The sequence below is a fragment of the Eubalaena glacialis genome, chromosome 3 (assembly GCF_028564815.1).
Source record: "Eubalaena glacialis isolate mEubGla1 chromosome 3, mEubGla1.1.hap2.+ XY, whole genome shotgun sequence".
In the NCBI taxonomy this organism is placed as follows: Eukaryota; Metazoa; Chordata; class Mammalia; order Artiodactyla; family Balaenidae; genus Eubalaena; species Eubalaena glacialis.
The window spans coordinates 61,955,543-61,971,819 of NC_083718.1; the positions used below are offsets into that span (position 1 = coordinate 61,955,543).

At 39.1% G+C, this 16,277-nt stretch overlaps 1 protein-coding gene across 1 annotated transcript in view; it reads right to left on the minus strand.

The window, feature by feature from the left end:
• Positions 1 to 2,029: 2,029 nt before the first annotated feature.
• The window catches only part of FMO4 (flavin containing dimethylaniline monoxygenase 4), a 39,986-nt gene continuing 25,738 nt past the window's right edge, over positions 2,030 to 16,277 (minus strand). The window contains 5 exon segments of the mRNA XM_061185722.1: positions 2,030 to 2,104; positions 2,106 to 2,457; positions 8,638 to 8,707; positions 14,455 to 14,807; positions 15,880 to 16,079. Of these exon segments, the coding sequence (XP_061041705.1) occupies positions 2,030 to 2,104; positions 2,106 to 2,457; positions 8,638 to 8,707; positions 14,455 to 14,807; positions 15,880 to 16,079 (1,050 nt within the window).

Consider the following 16,277-nt stretch of genomic DNA (forward strand, 5'->3'; position numbering starts at 1 on the left):
CTCACTTAATGTTTACTTTTGAGGTGGGTGATACTAGTCTTTTCTCATTTTCCAGCTGAGGCCACTTGAGGCTCAGAGAGGCTAAGTAACTCGGCCACGGCCTTACAGCTAATGGCAGAGCTGGGATTATAATCCAGGTTGAATTCTGGAGTTAGCACTTTCAACCAGTACACCTGGCTCCCAATTATGGATTAGTTAGTTGTATTTATTCTGATTACCACATAGACTGTCTGTAAAATAGGTGTTGGTGGACTGTCCTTGTTCATTTGCAGAGCTGAGGTAATCTGAGGTAATTTATCAAGTTGGCAGAAGAAAAGAATGTGGGTAGAAGAGGAGAGACAAGGAACGTCAGCCAGTGAGGTCACTGTTCAGTCATCACATATTTATTTTGCAGTCTTTTTATCAGGCTGTATTTTAGCTGAACAGGACATGGTTCCTATCAAGAACTCACCATTCATTAGGAGACAGACACAAAAAGAAAATTATACTATAGTAGGAACAGAACAATGACAGAGTAGTACATGAGGCACAATCATTACGAAGGGGCAGTCAACTCTGCTTTGGGGATTCAGGGAAGGCTTCACAGAGGGAGATGATCAAGGCCTCTCTAGAAAGACAGTCAGGTATGGATTCGAGGGGCTGGAAGAGGCAACAGCTTGTGCCAAAGTGAGGAGGTACAGCAGAGCCCATAGTCTGGTAGTACTAGATGGCAGGGTTTGAAGTGGAGGGGTAGCTGTAGGACAGGATTCTGGTGACCTGGGCAAAGGGACTCAGGTCATGAAGAGTCTCCTCTTCCAGGCTAAGGAATTTATTATCTCTAATCAAGGGACAAACTTTGAAGGATTTTTACATTGGAAAGCAACATGTCTGCTCTGGATCCTTTCTGGTTGCCTTTTCCTATACACTCCCCATCATCTTTGCTTTGCTCTGTGGCTTAGGAGGCTCACCTCCACGGAAAACATCAGTTGGTGTATTGGTAACCTAGGACTGATATAGCAAAGTACCACAGAGTGGGTGGCTTATTCTTTCACAGTTCTGGAGGCTAGGAGTCTGGAATTGTTGGCAGGGTTGCTCCCTCTGGAGCTTTTGAGGGAGAATCTGATCTGTTCCTCTCTCTTACCTTCCAGTGTTTGCTTGCTTGGCGATCCTTAGTTTGTAGATACAGCACTCCAATCTCTGCCTGTCTTCACATGGCATTCTCCACTGTGACTGTGTCTCTGTGTGTCTTATCCTCTTTTTATAAGGATCCTCTTTTTATATTGGATCTAGCTCACCCTACTTCAGTATGATCTCATCTTAACTTATATACATTTGCAAAGATCCTACTTCCAAGTAAGGTCACATTCACAGATACCAGGGGTTACGACTTGAATATATCTTTTGGTTGGGGGGGTTGCAATTAAATCCACAATAGTCAGTAACCTTGCCCTCTAAATTTTGGTTGGGTTAGGCCACTGGGGAGCATGGGCAGATGATCAGCGGGAGGGAAGAGCCTAAGATTCGGCAATTAATTTCCCTAGTACTTTTGGGGTCACCATGGACTGCCTTCATTGGTCAGCTGGAGGTCATAGTTCTTGAGAGGTGGCCCTCTCTACATAATCTCTCTCTCTCTCTCTCTCATTCATAATTGTTTTCTCCCCTTGCCTCATTAGGCCTACGGGCGGTAGAAGCACCTCACTGTTACTAGTCTGGCAGAATTTCATTCTACTTATGATTTCCCTACACTCTGCCCAAACCACTTGACATAATCTTTATATTAAATTACCTAATTTGAGTTCTGTCTTATTCCTGCCAGGATCTTGATGGAAACAATGACAATATTTTTTATTTTAGAATAATTGCTTAGGTAAAGGAGGCAAAAAAAGGGGATACTGAGACTAGAGATAAAGATAGTACAATAATTCAGATAAGAGATGATTAGACCTAACCTTGGATGATAACAGTTATGATGGAAAGGAGAAGTGAAAAACACAAGATATTTGGGAATAGAATTAATATGATTTGGTACAACCCTCATAACCAAGCAGATTTATCCTTGCCAAATACTTATTAAGTAAGGAGAAATTCTGTCCCATAGTTTTTCTGGCACCAATTTCAAAAAAATGTGAAGATTTACAGATCAGTAGAAGGGAGGCGAGCAGGATAGGTGCACCCCAAGCTTTCAAATAATGTGACATGGAGGCAGGCTTGGAGGAATTGGGAACTATTCGAGTTCTTAAAGGTTTCAGTGTCCTGTCCCACTGGGTCAGGATGGCATTTCTGGCTCCATCCCATTTTCCAGGGCCCATTAGGCGATACTGGTAAGGAGTACATGGTCCAAAGAAAACTTCCCAAGCTAGTCTGGGATCCTTGAGGAACAGAAGTGGGACATTGGGCTTCGTGCCTATGCAGGTAGCGAGGTCATCCATGTAGGAAATGTAGTCAAGTTTGTCTCCTCTGGTATCTTTCATCAAACCCCTGATAGGGAAGAAGATGGATCACTTTTGATTTTCAAGTTATGAGTTACCCCACCTCCCACCATTTTGTCTCTTTCTATTGGAGTCAAACCATATCAGGAATGTTTTTCTATGTTGAAGAGAAAAAAATAAGAGGAGTTTATTTGCATAGGGTATTTGTGAGCATAATTAATTTTGTTAAAGGAGATGGTAGAAGGAGGCAATTGGAAGAGGAGATTTAAATAATGTTTTAGGTTCTTGAATTTGATAGGAGGGTAAAATCAGATCAGTTCAAATATCATAGTTGTTGAATAAATAAACATGATCAGAAAGCATCACATATATAGCTACCTAAATTATTTTTATTGATGTTAATTGTGAGTTGAGAGGACCGTAATTGGTGTAGCAGTACTGAACATGATACAGATATAAGTACAGTTGACCCTTGAACAACGAGGGAGTTAGGGGCACCAACCCACCATGTAGTTGGAAATCCACATGAAACTTTTGATCCCCCTCAAACTTAACTACTAATAAATTATTAGTAGTTAACTGGAGGCCATACTGACAGCATAAACAGTAGATTAACTCATATTTTGTATGTTGTATGATTCTACACTGTATTCTTATAATAGAGTGAGTAAGCTAGAGAAAAGAATATGTTATTAAGAAAATCATAAGGAAGAGAAAATATATTTACAGTACTGTACTGTACTCATCAATACCATAAGTTTATGTCATCTGTTTATAAGATGAACTGTCTGTCTATTGGTAACTACATCAATATTGTCTTATATGATACAAAATACTGTAGATGTTATTTGTATCCCTAACACTAGACATCAAAAATGAAAAGATAAAGTGAAAAAGAAATTCATATTTATTTACAAGTATAATGAATCATACATTGATAATGAAAAAGAAGCAGCGATATGATTATTTCATGGAACCCTAGCCCATATACTAATGAATGAATCATTATAAAATTTTTATGGTATACAGCATTACAGTCATATTCATAGTACAGTATTGGAAACATTGTTACATTAAAAAAACCCACTTACCTGTGATGACAGGCTGATAGACAGTTTCTCCAAATATGAGAGAAAGAGGCATACTGTACAGTAATGTAATTCTTTGAAAGCAAAGTTAGAAAATAGTAAGAAAACTAACACATTATTAATTTCATATTACTGTAAATATCACTCACTTTATACCATGTAAGGATGGGCTATCCACTTCAGTACAAGTCTTACACACGATGTTCTACATGACAAGTACTTAAGCAATGATGACGATGATGACACAAAAACTTCTCATACAGTGCTTGCTGTGCAGTTTTTAGATTTTCACACGAAGACACACACACACACAACAGATAAATCTATTGACGGTAGGGCATGATGATAATTTACTATTCATTAAGGGGAAGTGGATCATCATAAAGGTCTTCATCCTCGTCATCTTCACATTGAGTGGGCTGAGGAGGCGGAGGAAGAGGAAGCTTGGTCTTGCTGTCTCGGGGGTGGCAGAGGCAGAAGAGGTGGAGGAGATGAAGGGGAGGCTGAAGAGGCAGGTACATGTAGTGTGACTTTATGGAAATACATTGTAATTTCTGTCTGACTTTTTTGCTTTTTCATTTCTCTAAAAATATTTCTATACAGTACCAATTCTTCTTCCATCATTTGCTTTAGTTTCAGTGCCTGTATCATAGAAGGGTCCATGTTATAAAATAAGTCAAAATCAGTCTTAAATAACTGGAACCCTTCTGCCAGATTGTCTAATGTCACTTTGTTTTCTGGCACTGCTTCTTCTATGTCTTCTTCCTCATCATCTTGCACTGGTTCAGAAGCACTCATCTCCATCAAGTTGTCTTCTGTTAATTCCTCTGGTGTGGTGTCTATTAGCTCTTTTGTGTGTGTGTGTGTGTGTGTTTTTGGCCGTGCTGTGGGTGACATGCGGGGTCTTAGTTCCCAGAGCAGGGATCGAACCCTTGCCCCCTGCAGTGAAAGCACAGAGTCCTAACCACTGGACGGCCAGGGATTCCCTCTGTTAAGCTCTTTTTTTTTTTTTTTGGCTGTGTTGGGTCTTCCTCTAGTTGCGGCGAGCGGGGGCTACTCTTCATTGCGGTACGTAGGCTTCTCATTACGGTGGCTTCTCTTGTTGTGGAGCACGGGCTCTAGGTATGCGGCCTTCAGTAGTTGTGGCAAGTGGGCTTCAGTAGTTGTGGCATGCGGGCTTCAGGAGTTGTGGCACGTGGGCTCAGTAGTTGTGGCTCGTGAGCTCTAGAGCGGAGGCTCAGTAGATCTGGCAGAGGGGTTTAGTTGCTCTGCAGGATGTGGGATCTTCCTGGACCAGGGCTCGAACCCATGTCCCCTGCATTGGCTGGTGGATTCTTAACCACTGCGCCACCAGGGAAGCCCTCCCTCTATTAGCTCTTGAATTTCTCTAAGATCTTTCTCTTGAAACCCTTCACCCCCTACTTTTTATTTTTATTTTTTTTGCCATATCCACAATCTCTTTCATGATTTCCTTGATTGGCTCTGTCGTTAAATCCTGTGAAGTCACGCAGACGATCTGGACCCAGTCTTCTCCAGCAGGAATTTGTTTCAGGCTTGATGGCTTTCACAGCTTTTCCTATAACAACAATGGCATCTTCAATGGTGTAATCCTTCCAGACTTTCCTGATGTTCTTATTTTCTTCCATAGCACTGACAATTCCTTCCATAGAGCACTTCAGCGCTTTGTGTTGAAATCATGGGTTCTGGGTGGCCAGGGGCATTATCCAATATCAAAAGAACTTTAAAAGACAGTCCCTTACTGGCAAGGAACTTCCTGATTTTAGGGACAAGGCATGGAAGGAACCAATCCAGAAAAAGGGTTCTTATTGTCCAGGCCTTCTTGTTGTACAACCAAAAGACTGGCAGCTGTTATTTATCTTTTCCCTTCAAGGCTTAGGGTTAGCAGCTTTATAGATAAGAGCAGTCCTAATCATAAACCTGACTGCATTTACACACAACAGTAGAGTTAGCCTATGCCTTCCTGCCTTAAATTCTGGTGCTCAATTCTCTTCTTTACTAATAAATGTCCTTTGTGGCCTTTTTTTCCCCTCTAGAATAGGGCACTTTTGTTTGCATTAAACACCTGCTCAAGCAGGTATCCTTTCTCTTCAATGATTGTCTTAATGGTGTCTTGGAACTTTGTCTGCTGCCTCTTGGTCAGCAGAAGCTGCTCCTCTCATTATCTTGACTTTTTTAAAAAAAATTTATTTATTTATTTATTTATTTATGGCTCCATTGGGTCTTCGTTGCTGCGCATGGGCTTTCTCTAGTTAACAGTGAGCAGGGGCTACTCTTCGTTGTGCTGTGCGGGCTTCTTATTGCGGTGGCTTCTCTTGTTGCAGAGCACAGGCCCTAGGCGTGCAGGCTTCAGTAGTTGTGGCACGTGGGCTCAGTAGTTGTGGCTCATGGGCTCTAGAGCACAGGCTCAGTAGTTGTGGCGTGCGGGCTTAGTTGCTCCGCGGCATGTGGGATCTTCCTGGACCAGGGCTTGAACTCGTGTCCCCTGCGTTGGCAGGCGGATTCTTAACCACTGCACCACCAGAGAAGTCCCTATCTTGACATTTTAAAAGACAAATCTCTTTCTAAAGTTATCAAACCATCCTTCTCTGGCATTACAATCTTCCTCACTTTTCTTTTGCTTTAAGTTGTCGTGTAATGACTTCACTTTTTCTCAAGTCATGTTAGTCTATAACTGTGCCTTTCTTATAGCAATTCTGCACACACATAAAAGCTGCATTTTCAATACAAGATAAAAAGGTATTTCACAAAAAGTGCAAGGTTTTCACACCTGCTGGCATAGCTACAGCAATGGCTTCACAAATTTTCTTTTTTTAAATAACAGTCCTCATGCTGGATTCATTTATCTTGAAAAGACAGGCAACTGCAGCTAGCAGACCTCAATCTATTGTACATATCAACTTTTTCTTGTAATGTCATGACTTTTTTCTCCTTCTTGCGAGCATTTCCAGCGTCACCAGTGACGCTTTTGTATGGGTCCTGTGGTGTCATTCAAGGTTTACTAAACACGATGGAAAATACGTGAGAACTGCAAGAGATCACTTTTTACTGAGACACAAAATTTACTGGAGGGATGAACTGCTCTTGCAGAGATGATTAGCATCACATGACATATTAAGCAGATAGTTGAAACACCTGAGCTCATCACAATAGCAACAGGAGGTGGCTACGAAGTTATTGCAGTAGTACAGTATATACTACAGTGAAGTTTCTGCTGTTATGATTTAATACTGCATCTTTACATTTATTTACATTTTTCTTGATTGCGAATGGTGCCATGTATGGTCTGTGTTTATGTGTGCAAGTTTTGATAAATTTTAAAATAGATTTTTGTGTATTTGATGGTAGTAAATAATAAAATAGACTAGTATCTACATATATTTTGCGCATTCATGACATACCTAACTTTTTCTTAATTTTTTCAGTATTTCTAGGCTTTGTGATTCATCTGCGAGTTTTTTCAAATTGTCACAAACCTCCCCCAATTTTTCCAATATACTGAAAAAAACCTACGCGTAAGTGGACCCACGCAGTTCAAACCTGTGTTGTTCAAGGGTCAACTGTATAGTGTATATGAAGGCTCTATTCCCACATTTCTGTTGTTAGTAAACCTTCATGATGTGCCAATGTCATTCTTTAACTTATTCATTCTTTCCTTCAATTAATCAATCAATCTTAAGTGTGTATCACATGACAGGCACCATCCTAGGTGCTGGGAGTTCAACAGTGAGTAAAACAAAGTCCTTGCTATCAAGGAACTTACATTCTAACAGGGAAAATCAGCAGGCTGTAAAAAAAAAAAAACCCAGCCAAATAGATATAGAATATATCAAGTGGTAATAGGAATTATGAAGAAATATAAAGGAGGGTAAAGGGGAAGAGGCAATGATGAGACTGAGTGGTTTGCCATTTTATACAGTGTTCTCAGAGAAGGCTTCTCTCTTCTGAGGTGATATTTGAGTAGAGTGAGCCTACAGGTATGGGGTGGGGGCAGAACATTCCAGGCAGAGGTAATAGTAAGTGCAAAGGTTCTGAGGGGGCTATGCTTGGCATATTTGAAGAGCAGGGAGCTGTCTGGAGTGACTGGAGCAGTATGGGTGAGGTGGGAGAACAGGAGGCAATGAGGGCATAGAGGCAGCTGGTTGCCTATAGGGGTGCAGAGCTGCAGGGACGTTTCTGGGAGTGAAATGGGAAGCAGTCAGAGGGTTTTCAACAGAAGAGCAATGTGAGCATTGGTCACTCTTGTGCAGCGTCAAGGTTAGACTGTAGAATAGCAGACGGGAGGTACAGAGACCAGATAAGAGGTGACAGCAAGTGTCCTGGTGAAAGATGATAGTGGCCTCTTCTGGGGTGGTAGCAGCCAGGGTCGTGAGAAGGGTCTGGATTCTGAATTTATTTGAAGGTAAGAGTTGACAGTATTTGCTGAGGATGTGAGAGAAAAAGAGGAAAAAAGGATCACTCCAAAGGTTTTGACTGTTCAACTGGAATAAGTAGCCATTGACTGAGAAGGGGAAAGTCTCAGAGCAGGCCATGTGCAGGTGGAGGTCGCGGGTTAGTTTTTAGACATATTAAATTTCAAATACCTACTACATATCTAAGTGGAGCTATCTAGAGGGAGTTGGATTAAGAGTTGGAGCTCCGAGGAGAGATTTGGGCTAGAGATCCAAGTTTGGGAGCCATGAGTATCTGATGGCATTTAAAGCCACAGGCCTGGTGAGGCCACCCAGGAGTGAGTGTTAATAGAAATGAGAAGACGTCTGAGGATGAAGGTTGGGGTTCACCGTGTTTCAGGAGTGAGGAAGGGGAGACACCTGTCAATGCATAGAAAGAGCAGCCTGAGAAGTAGGAGGAGAACAAAGAGAACAGGGCTTTGGGGGCAAGTGAACAAAGGATTGCCATCTGTTCTGGGTCAGGCTGAGTGCAGTGACCTGGTGCCTCCACCGGACACATCTAAGGCCACAAATCTAGTTGGTGGAAGAGTTAGGACTGAAAACATATTCTTCTGACTCATAATGCAATTATTTCCATCCTGCCACATTGCTTCTCTAGGAATGGCTTTTATATTGAAAATCTTTTTTTTTTTTTTGTAATGGAATATATTGGTAGCAGGCTATATTTCATACCTTTCTATGAGCTGCTCCTTTTTTGTAGCCTCAGCCATCAATTTTTGAGATGGAGGTATCTTACAGAGTCCTGTAAGAAAAGTCAGAAACAACACTAAAGTCACATGTGCCTCTTCCTTTGAGTTCTCCTCCCCCACATTTCTGGCCCCCCACTGCTCCAACCTCAAAACATGTGATCATCAAAGCTTAGAACGGAATTAGAGTGCAGAGGGTAATTTTTTGGAGGTAAATTCCCCCTCTAAATTCACTTAAGCAGGGTACTGTACTGCTGGAATTGTGAGGACAGATGCCCCGTGGCCGAGCCTGCACTGCACTGGTCATCAGAACCTGCCCCTCTTCATCTGCTTGCACTTTACATATATTGACATATAATATTATTTATATTATATTGTATATATACCTCCACATTATATTTGTGTGTGTGCATTAAAACTATTAGCTGGTTAACTGCAAACACTTAAAATGACCCCGTTTTTATAACCCTGCTTTGGTATGTCTTCATTTTGTTACATGGGGAGGCTCAGGCATGGAAGGGGCCTGGCAGTCTCTCAGTCTCACAAAGGCTCTGTCTGCTTGAGCTGTTGTGAGGCTGTGCTTCTTCTCAATAATCCACCTAGACACGGACAGTCTCTCTCTTCTGGCCAGTCCTGCCCTTGTCAGTTGCCAAGTTGCTGACCCCAGGGTGTGGGGTTACTAATCTACATGAGAAAGGTCTGACTTAGCTCTGTAGTATACCTGCCACTGGGATCATTTTATCCTGTATAAAGCTGGAAAGACTTCACTTGGTGGTTCCCAGACTGCCTCTTGGAGGCTCTCTGGAGACGCTTGCAATCACTTCTATGGTGTGATCTAATCAAGTTTTGTTTTCTCAGCTCTGTCATTCTGATAAGCATTTTTGAGCTCATTATAAAATACTTAAAAAATCCAGGTACTTAAGAGTCTTCTGTGTTTTTGTTTTTGTTTTGGGATTGTCTTCTTTTTTTATTGAACATAACATGAGATCTGCCCTCTTAACAAAATTTCTGGTGTGTAATACAGTATTGTTAAGTAGAGTCACTGTGCTGTACAGCAGATCTGTAGAGCATATTCATCTAGCATAACTGAAACTTTATACTCATCGAACAACAACTCCCCATTCCCCTTCCCGCAGTCCCTGCTAACCACCATTCTACTCTCTGCTTCTATGAGTTTGACTATTTCAGATTCCTCATATAAGTGGGATCTTGCAGCATTTGTCCTTCTGTGACTGCTTATTTCATTTAGCATAATGTTCTCCAGATTCATCTATGTTGTCACAGATGGCAGGATTTCTTTTTTTTTTTTAAGGTTGAGTAATATTTCATTGTCTGTATATTCTTTACCCATTTATTCACTGATGGACAGTTAAGTTGTTTCCATATCTTGACTATTGGGAACAATGCTTCCATGAATATGGCAGTGCAGATATCTCCTTGTGATGCTGACTTCAATTCTTTTGGATATATACCCAGGAGTGAGATTGCTGGGTCAAATGGTACTTCTAATTTTAATTTCTTAGCCACCTCCATACTATTTTCCATAGTGGCTGCACTATTGCATTCCCACAAATAGTGTAGAAGGGTTCCAATTTTTCCACATTCTTGTCAACACATGTTATCTTTTGTTTTTTTGATAATAGCCATTCTTATAGGTATGAGGCGATATTTCATTGTGGCTTTTTTTTCTTTTTTTTAAAATTAGTTATCTATTTCATACATATTAATGTATATATGTCAATCCCAGTCTCCCAATTCATCCTCCCCCCTGCCCCCACTTTCTCCCCTTGGTGTCCATAAGTTTGTTCTCTACATCTGTGTCTCAATTTCTGCCTTGCAAACTGGTTCATCTGTACCATTTTTCTAGGTTTCACATATATGCGTTAATATACGATATTTGTTTTTCTCTTTCTGACTTACTTCACTCTGTATGACAGTCTCTAGATTCATCCACGTCTCTACAAATGACACAATTTCGTTCCTTTTTATGGCTGAGTAATATTCCATTGTATATATGTACCACTTCTTCTTTATCCGTTCATCGGTCGATGGGCATTTAGGTTGCTTCCATGACCTGGCTATTGTAAATAGTGCTGCAATGAACAGTGGGGTGCATGTGTCTTTTTGAATTATGGTTTTCTCTGGGTATATGCCCAGTAGTGGGATTGCTGGGTCAAATGGTAATTCTATTTTTAGTTTTTTAAGGAACTTCCATACTGTTCTCCATAGTGGCTGTATCAATTTGCATTCCCAACAACAGAGCAAGAGGGTTCCCTTTTCTCCACACCCTCTCCAGCATTTGTTGTTTGTAGATTTTCTGATGATGCATTTTAACTGGTGTGAGGTGATACCTCATTGTAGTTCTGAGTTGCATTTCTCTAATAATTAGTGATGTTGAGCAGCTTTTCATGTACCTCTTGGCCATCTGTATGTCTTCTTTGGAGACATGTCTATTTAGGTCTTCTGTCTGTTTTTTGATTGAGTTGTTTGTTTTTATAATATTGAGCTGCATGAGCTGTTTATATATTTTGGAGATTAATCCTTTGTCTGTTGATTCGTTTGCAAATATTTTCTCCCATTCTGAGGGTTGTCTTTCATCTTGTTTGTAGTGTCCTTTGCTGTGCGAAAGGTTTTAAGTTTCATTAGGTCCCATTTGTTTATTTTTGTTTTTATTTCCATTACTCTAGGAGGTGGATCAAAAAAGATCTTGCTGTGATTTATGTCACAGAGTGTTCTTCGTATGTTTTCCTCTAAGAGTTTTATAGTGTCCGGTCTTACATTTATGTCTTGAATCCATTTTGAGTTTATTTTTGTGTATGGTGTTAGGGAGTGTTCTAATTTCATTCTTTTCCCTGTAGCTGTCCAGTTTTCCCAGCACCACTTATTGAAGAGACTGTCTTTTCTCCATTGTATATCCTTGCCTCCTTTGTCATACATTAGTTGACCATAGGTGCATGGCTTTATCTCTGGGCTTTCTATCTTGTTCCATTGATCTATGTTTCTGTTTTTGTGCCAGTACCATATTGTCTTGATTACTGTAGCTTTGTAGTATAGTCTGAAGTCAGGGAGTCTGATTCCTCCAGCTCTGTTTAGTTCCCTCAAGACTGCTTGGGCTATTCGGGGTCTTTTGTGTCACCATACAAATTTTAAGATTTTTTGTTCTAGTTCTGTAAAAAATGCCACTGGTAATTTAATAGGGATTGCACTGAATCTGTAGATTGCTTTGGGGAGTATAGTCATTTTCACAATATTGATTCTTCCAATCCAAGAACATGGTATATCTCTCCATCTGTTTGTGTCATCTTTGATTTCTTTCATCAGTGTCTTATAGTTTTCTGAGTACAGGGCTTTTACGTCCTTAGGTAGGTTTATTCCTAGGTAGTTCATTCTTTTTGTTGCAATGGTGAATGGGATTGTTTCCTTAATTTCTCTTTCTGGTATTTCATTGTTAGTGTATACAAATGCAAGAGATTTCTCTGCAGTAATTTTGTATCCTGCAACTTTACCAAATTCATTGATTAGCTCTAGTAGTTTTCTGGTGGCATCTTTAGGATTCTCTATGTGTAGTATCATGTCATCTGCAAACAGTGACAGTTTTACTTCTTCTTTTCCAGTTGATATTCCTTTTATTTCTTTTTCTTCTCTGATTGCCATGGCTAGGACTTCCAAAACTATGTTGAATAAGAGTGGTGAGAGTGGACATCCTTGTCTTGTTCCTGATCTTAGAGGAAATGTTTTCAGTTTTTCATCATTGAGAATGATGTTTGCTGTGGGTTTGTCATACATGGCCTTTATTATGTTGAGGTAGGTTCCCTCTATGCCCACTTTCTGGAGAGTTTTTATCATAAATGGGTGTTGAATTTTGTCAAAAGCTTTTTCTGCATCTATTGAGATGATCATGTTGTTTTTATTCTTCAGTTTGTTAATATGGTGTATCACATTGATTGATTGGCATATACTGAAGAATCGTGGCATCCCTGGGATTAATCCCACTTGATCATGGTGTATGATCCTTTTCATGTGTTGTTGGATTCTGTTTGCTAGTATTTTGTTGAGGATTTTTGCATCTATATTCATCAGTGATATTGGTCTGTAATTTTCTTTTTTTGTAGCGTCTTTGTCTGGTTTTGGTATCAGGGTGATGGTGGCCTCATAGAATGAGTTTGGAAGTGTTTCTTCCTCTGCAACTGTTTTGAAGAGTTTGAGAAGGATGGGTGTTAGCTGTTCTCTAAATGTTTGATAGAATTCACCTGTGAAGCCATCTGGTCCTGGACTTTTGTTTGTTGGAAGATTTTTAATCACAGTTTCAATTTTGTTACTTGTGATTGGTCTGTTCATATTTTCTATTTCCTCCTGGTTCAGTCTTGGAAGGTTATACCTTTCTAAGAATTTGTCCATTTCTTCCAGGTTGTCCATTTTATTGGTATAGTGTTGCTTGTAGTAATCTCTTATGATGCTTTGTATTTCTGCGGTGTCCGTTGTAACTTTTCCGTTTTCATTTCTAATTTTATTGATTTGAGTCCTCTCCCTCTTTTTCTTGATAAGTCTGGCTAAAGGTTTATCAATTTTGTTTATATTCTCCAAGAACCAGCTTTTAGTTTTATTGATCTTTGCTATTGTTTTAATATAATTGGAAAATGCTGTGAAAGCACTTTAATTAGCTTTAAATAAACATTTGTGATAATTTAATCACAAATGCCATGGAATTTTTTCTGTAATGCAAATAAATGAGATTTCCTAATCACCTTCTCCTCCCCTCCACTCCTCACCCTCCCAATTAAAATATCATGTTTGTCAATTTAGGAGAACATTTTAAAGTATGGTTGATATCTAATACAGTTTTACAGTGTGACAGAAATCAATACTACTTAATATTGTGTTATATGCTATTTATAAATTATTGGTGATTGTTTTTATTCATTAAGGGTAAAATTCTGCTAAAGGACAGCTGGTTGGCTAAACTGTGATTGCTGTTTATATTTTTACAAATGCAATAATACAATTACAAATGCAATTCTTTAAAATGCTTATGAATCTAAAACTTGCCCTACTTTACAGAGGTATGATAATAATAGCAATAGTAAGAACAACAGCTATAAGTTAATGAGCATTTACTCTGTGCCAAGAACTGTGCTAATTGCTTTGTAGACGTTATTCATTTTATAAAACTTTTGTGAAACAGGTTTTATTATCCTCATTTTACAGACAAAGGGACTGAGATTTAAAGAGGTCCTTGCAAAGCTAATGAGTTGGGATTGGACCCCAGTAGCCCTGACTCTATCACCTCTGCTCTTACAGTGATAACTGATAGCAATCTGTGTCCAGTGTCTACAGTGTTTTTATGGGCATTGCTTAAAAGTTACTATCTCCTTAGACCCCAACTTTATTCACAGTGTATATTATTTCAATGTCTTTCTTAGGAAGCAATATAAAACTCTACTGATAGTCATAAATGGAAAGACTTAGGAGTAAATGGACTAAACTAGACTTGATTTGACTAGAGTAGTATAAAACAGGATTCTGAAGCTTCTAATATTTTCAGTTACTCTGAGAAATGTGATTTTATTTTGTTGTCCAAATTTATTCTATCCACAGAGTCAAAGCCTCTTTTTCCACTCAGTCACATTAATGACATAAGCACACCCACCATAATATGACACATATATAAAATTAATTCTTTACTAAAATTTTTTTGGATGTTTTATGTTAATTTAGCTCACATTTGTTTGATTTTAGCTAAATCTCAGGGGACTGGTTTCAAGACTCAGTTGTTCACATAGGGCTTTAAAGAGAGTCCAGGTACCTTTGAATACTCTTGTGGCCCATCGTGCTTGGAGCTCTGTGCCTGCTAAGATGGATCCTGTAAGGCTGATGAAGCCAATCATAGCCAGTGTTGTCCTCTCTAGGTTTGAGGGAAAGACCAGCTTATACAGGAATATCTTCTTTGTGCAAAGGCTTTTGAGAGGTTCTTCCAGAAAGGGAAAAGAAAAGGTGTATCCTGTAGTGAAGATCACAACATCGATGTTTTCTTCCACTGTCCCGTCTTCAAAGAGAGCAGAGGTTTCTGTAAACTCCTTCACGCTGGTTTTCATAGTGACTGTCCCACAGAGGATACAGGTTGGCAGCTCATCATTCACAATTGTTTTTGGGTTTTTCCTTTGACACAGAGGAGAAAATTATTCACTGTGGTTATATTTATAAGACACTCAGCAAATGATTTATTTAGTCAATTCAAAATATCTGCCACGTCAAGGGAGTAAATTGACCAATGTCTAATTCAAAGTTGTCTATCCGACTTACTGTTTCTATAACATCTTTTGTTTTCCTGCTCCCAGTAGAAGGCATGTAGAAAATGACTAAACCTACTCTTTCCTGTGGGGTTTAAAATTCTCTATCTCTTGGGTCTAATTTCTGGAGCAATGTCAGGATCAACTACACAACAATCCATTTGATAATCAGTTTTGGGTCCACATCACCCAGGCCTCAAAGGACTGGCATTTGGCAAAGAGGAAATTACAAAAAAATTTTTGGATTAAAAAAATTGAATCTATTGATAGATTTTCATAATAAATATTTTCATGATGAACATCATTCTACCTAATTGCAGCAGACATAATGTCTATAAAATTTATGTATTGAATCATTCGTTGTTATTAATTTTCTTCGTAAGTTGAAAGCCATCTTACCAAAGAAAAAATATTTGGGTCATGCATATAATAAAAATCACATTTAATGACTTTACATGCATTTCAAAGTTTTCCTTTTCCTTGCCAATGTGTAGCTCTATATAGATGTGTATTAAAATATATAACTCTAGGAATTCCTATTGGCAATTCATACCTCTAATCATTCAGCCAGAGTAGACATTTATTAAAGGTTAGTGAGAGCTGGCCATCTGCACTCACTGGTGCTGCAAATATTCTATTTGTGGATGGCAGCCATCCTGTGAACCCTCAAGGCCAGTTTAAATTTCCTAATTTTCAAACTGGAAATAAAGCTTCCATCCTTCATTTTCTTCTAGCCTCATCAATTACTATTTTGCTACCAGACAGAGAGTACTCCTATTTCAAGAACTTCTGTGGTACTGATAGACATTGTCTTAAAAGAATAAGCTTAGAACAGGATAAACAAAGGCAATGTCACAATTATTGAACATTTTGAGTTCTAAATAAAATAGAATGAGAAATATTGATTAAATAACTTTACCATTAAATAAAAATATAAGTACCCCTTAGTAATATTTAGTCCATAATTAGTATGATCAAATCTTTTATTCAAGCCCCTCTCTTGACTCCACTTTAGTACACATGAAGGCAGAACTTGTGCAGTAAAATTATGGCGTCGTCTTGTAGCCATCATATTAAATGGGTAGCCCCCATCTGAAGAGCGGCTGATGACCCAGGTACCAGTTCTAGTACTGAGAAGAACCTAAAAAGTAAGGCAAGAAGGATAAATATATGTGCATCATTTTTGTAGTATTTTTCTTCAATATGTTTCAAACGATTTATAACATTCTGGCCTTATAACAACAGAGGACTGGTGAAGTTGTACCTAGATCTACAATTGACTAGCTGTTCCCACTGCTGTCATTATTTTCATAAATCACTTTGACTTGATCTATGTATC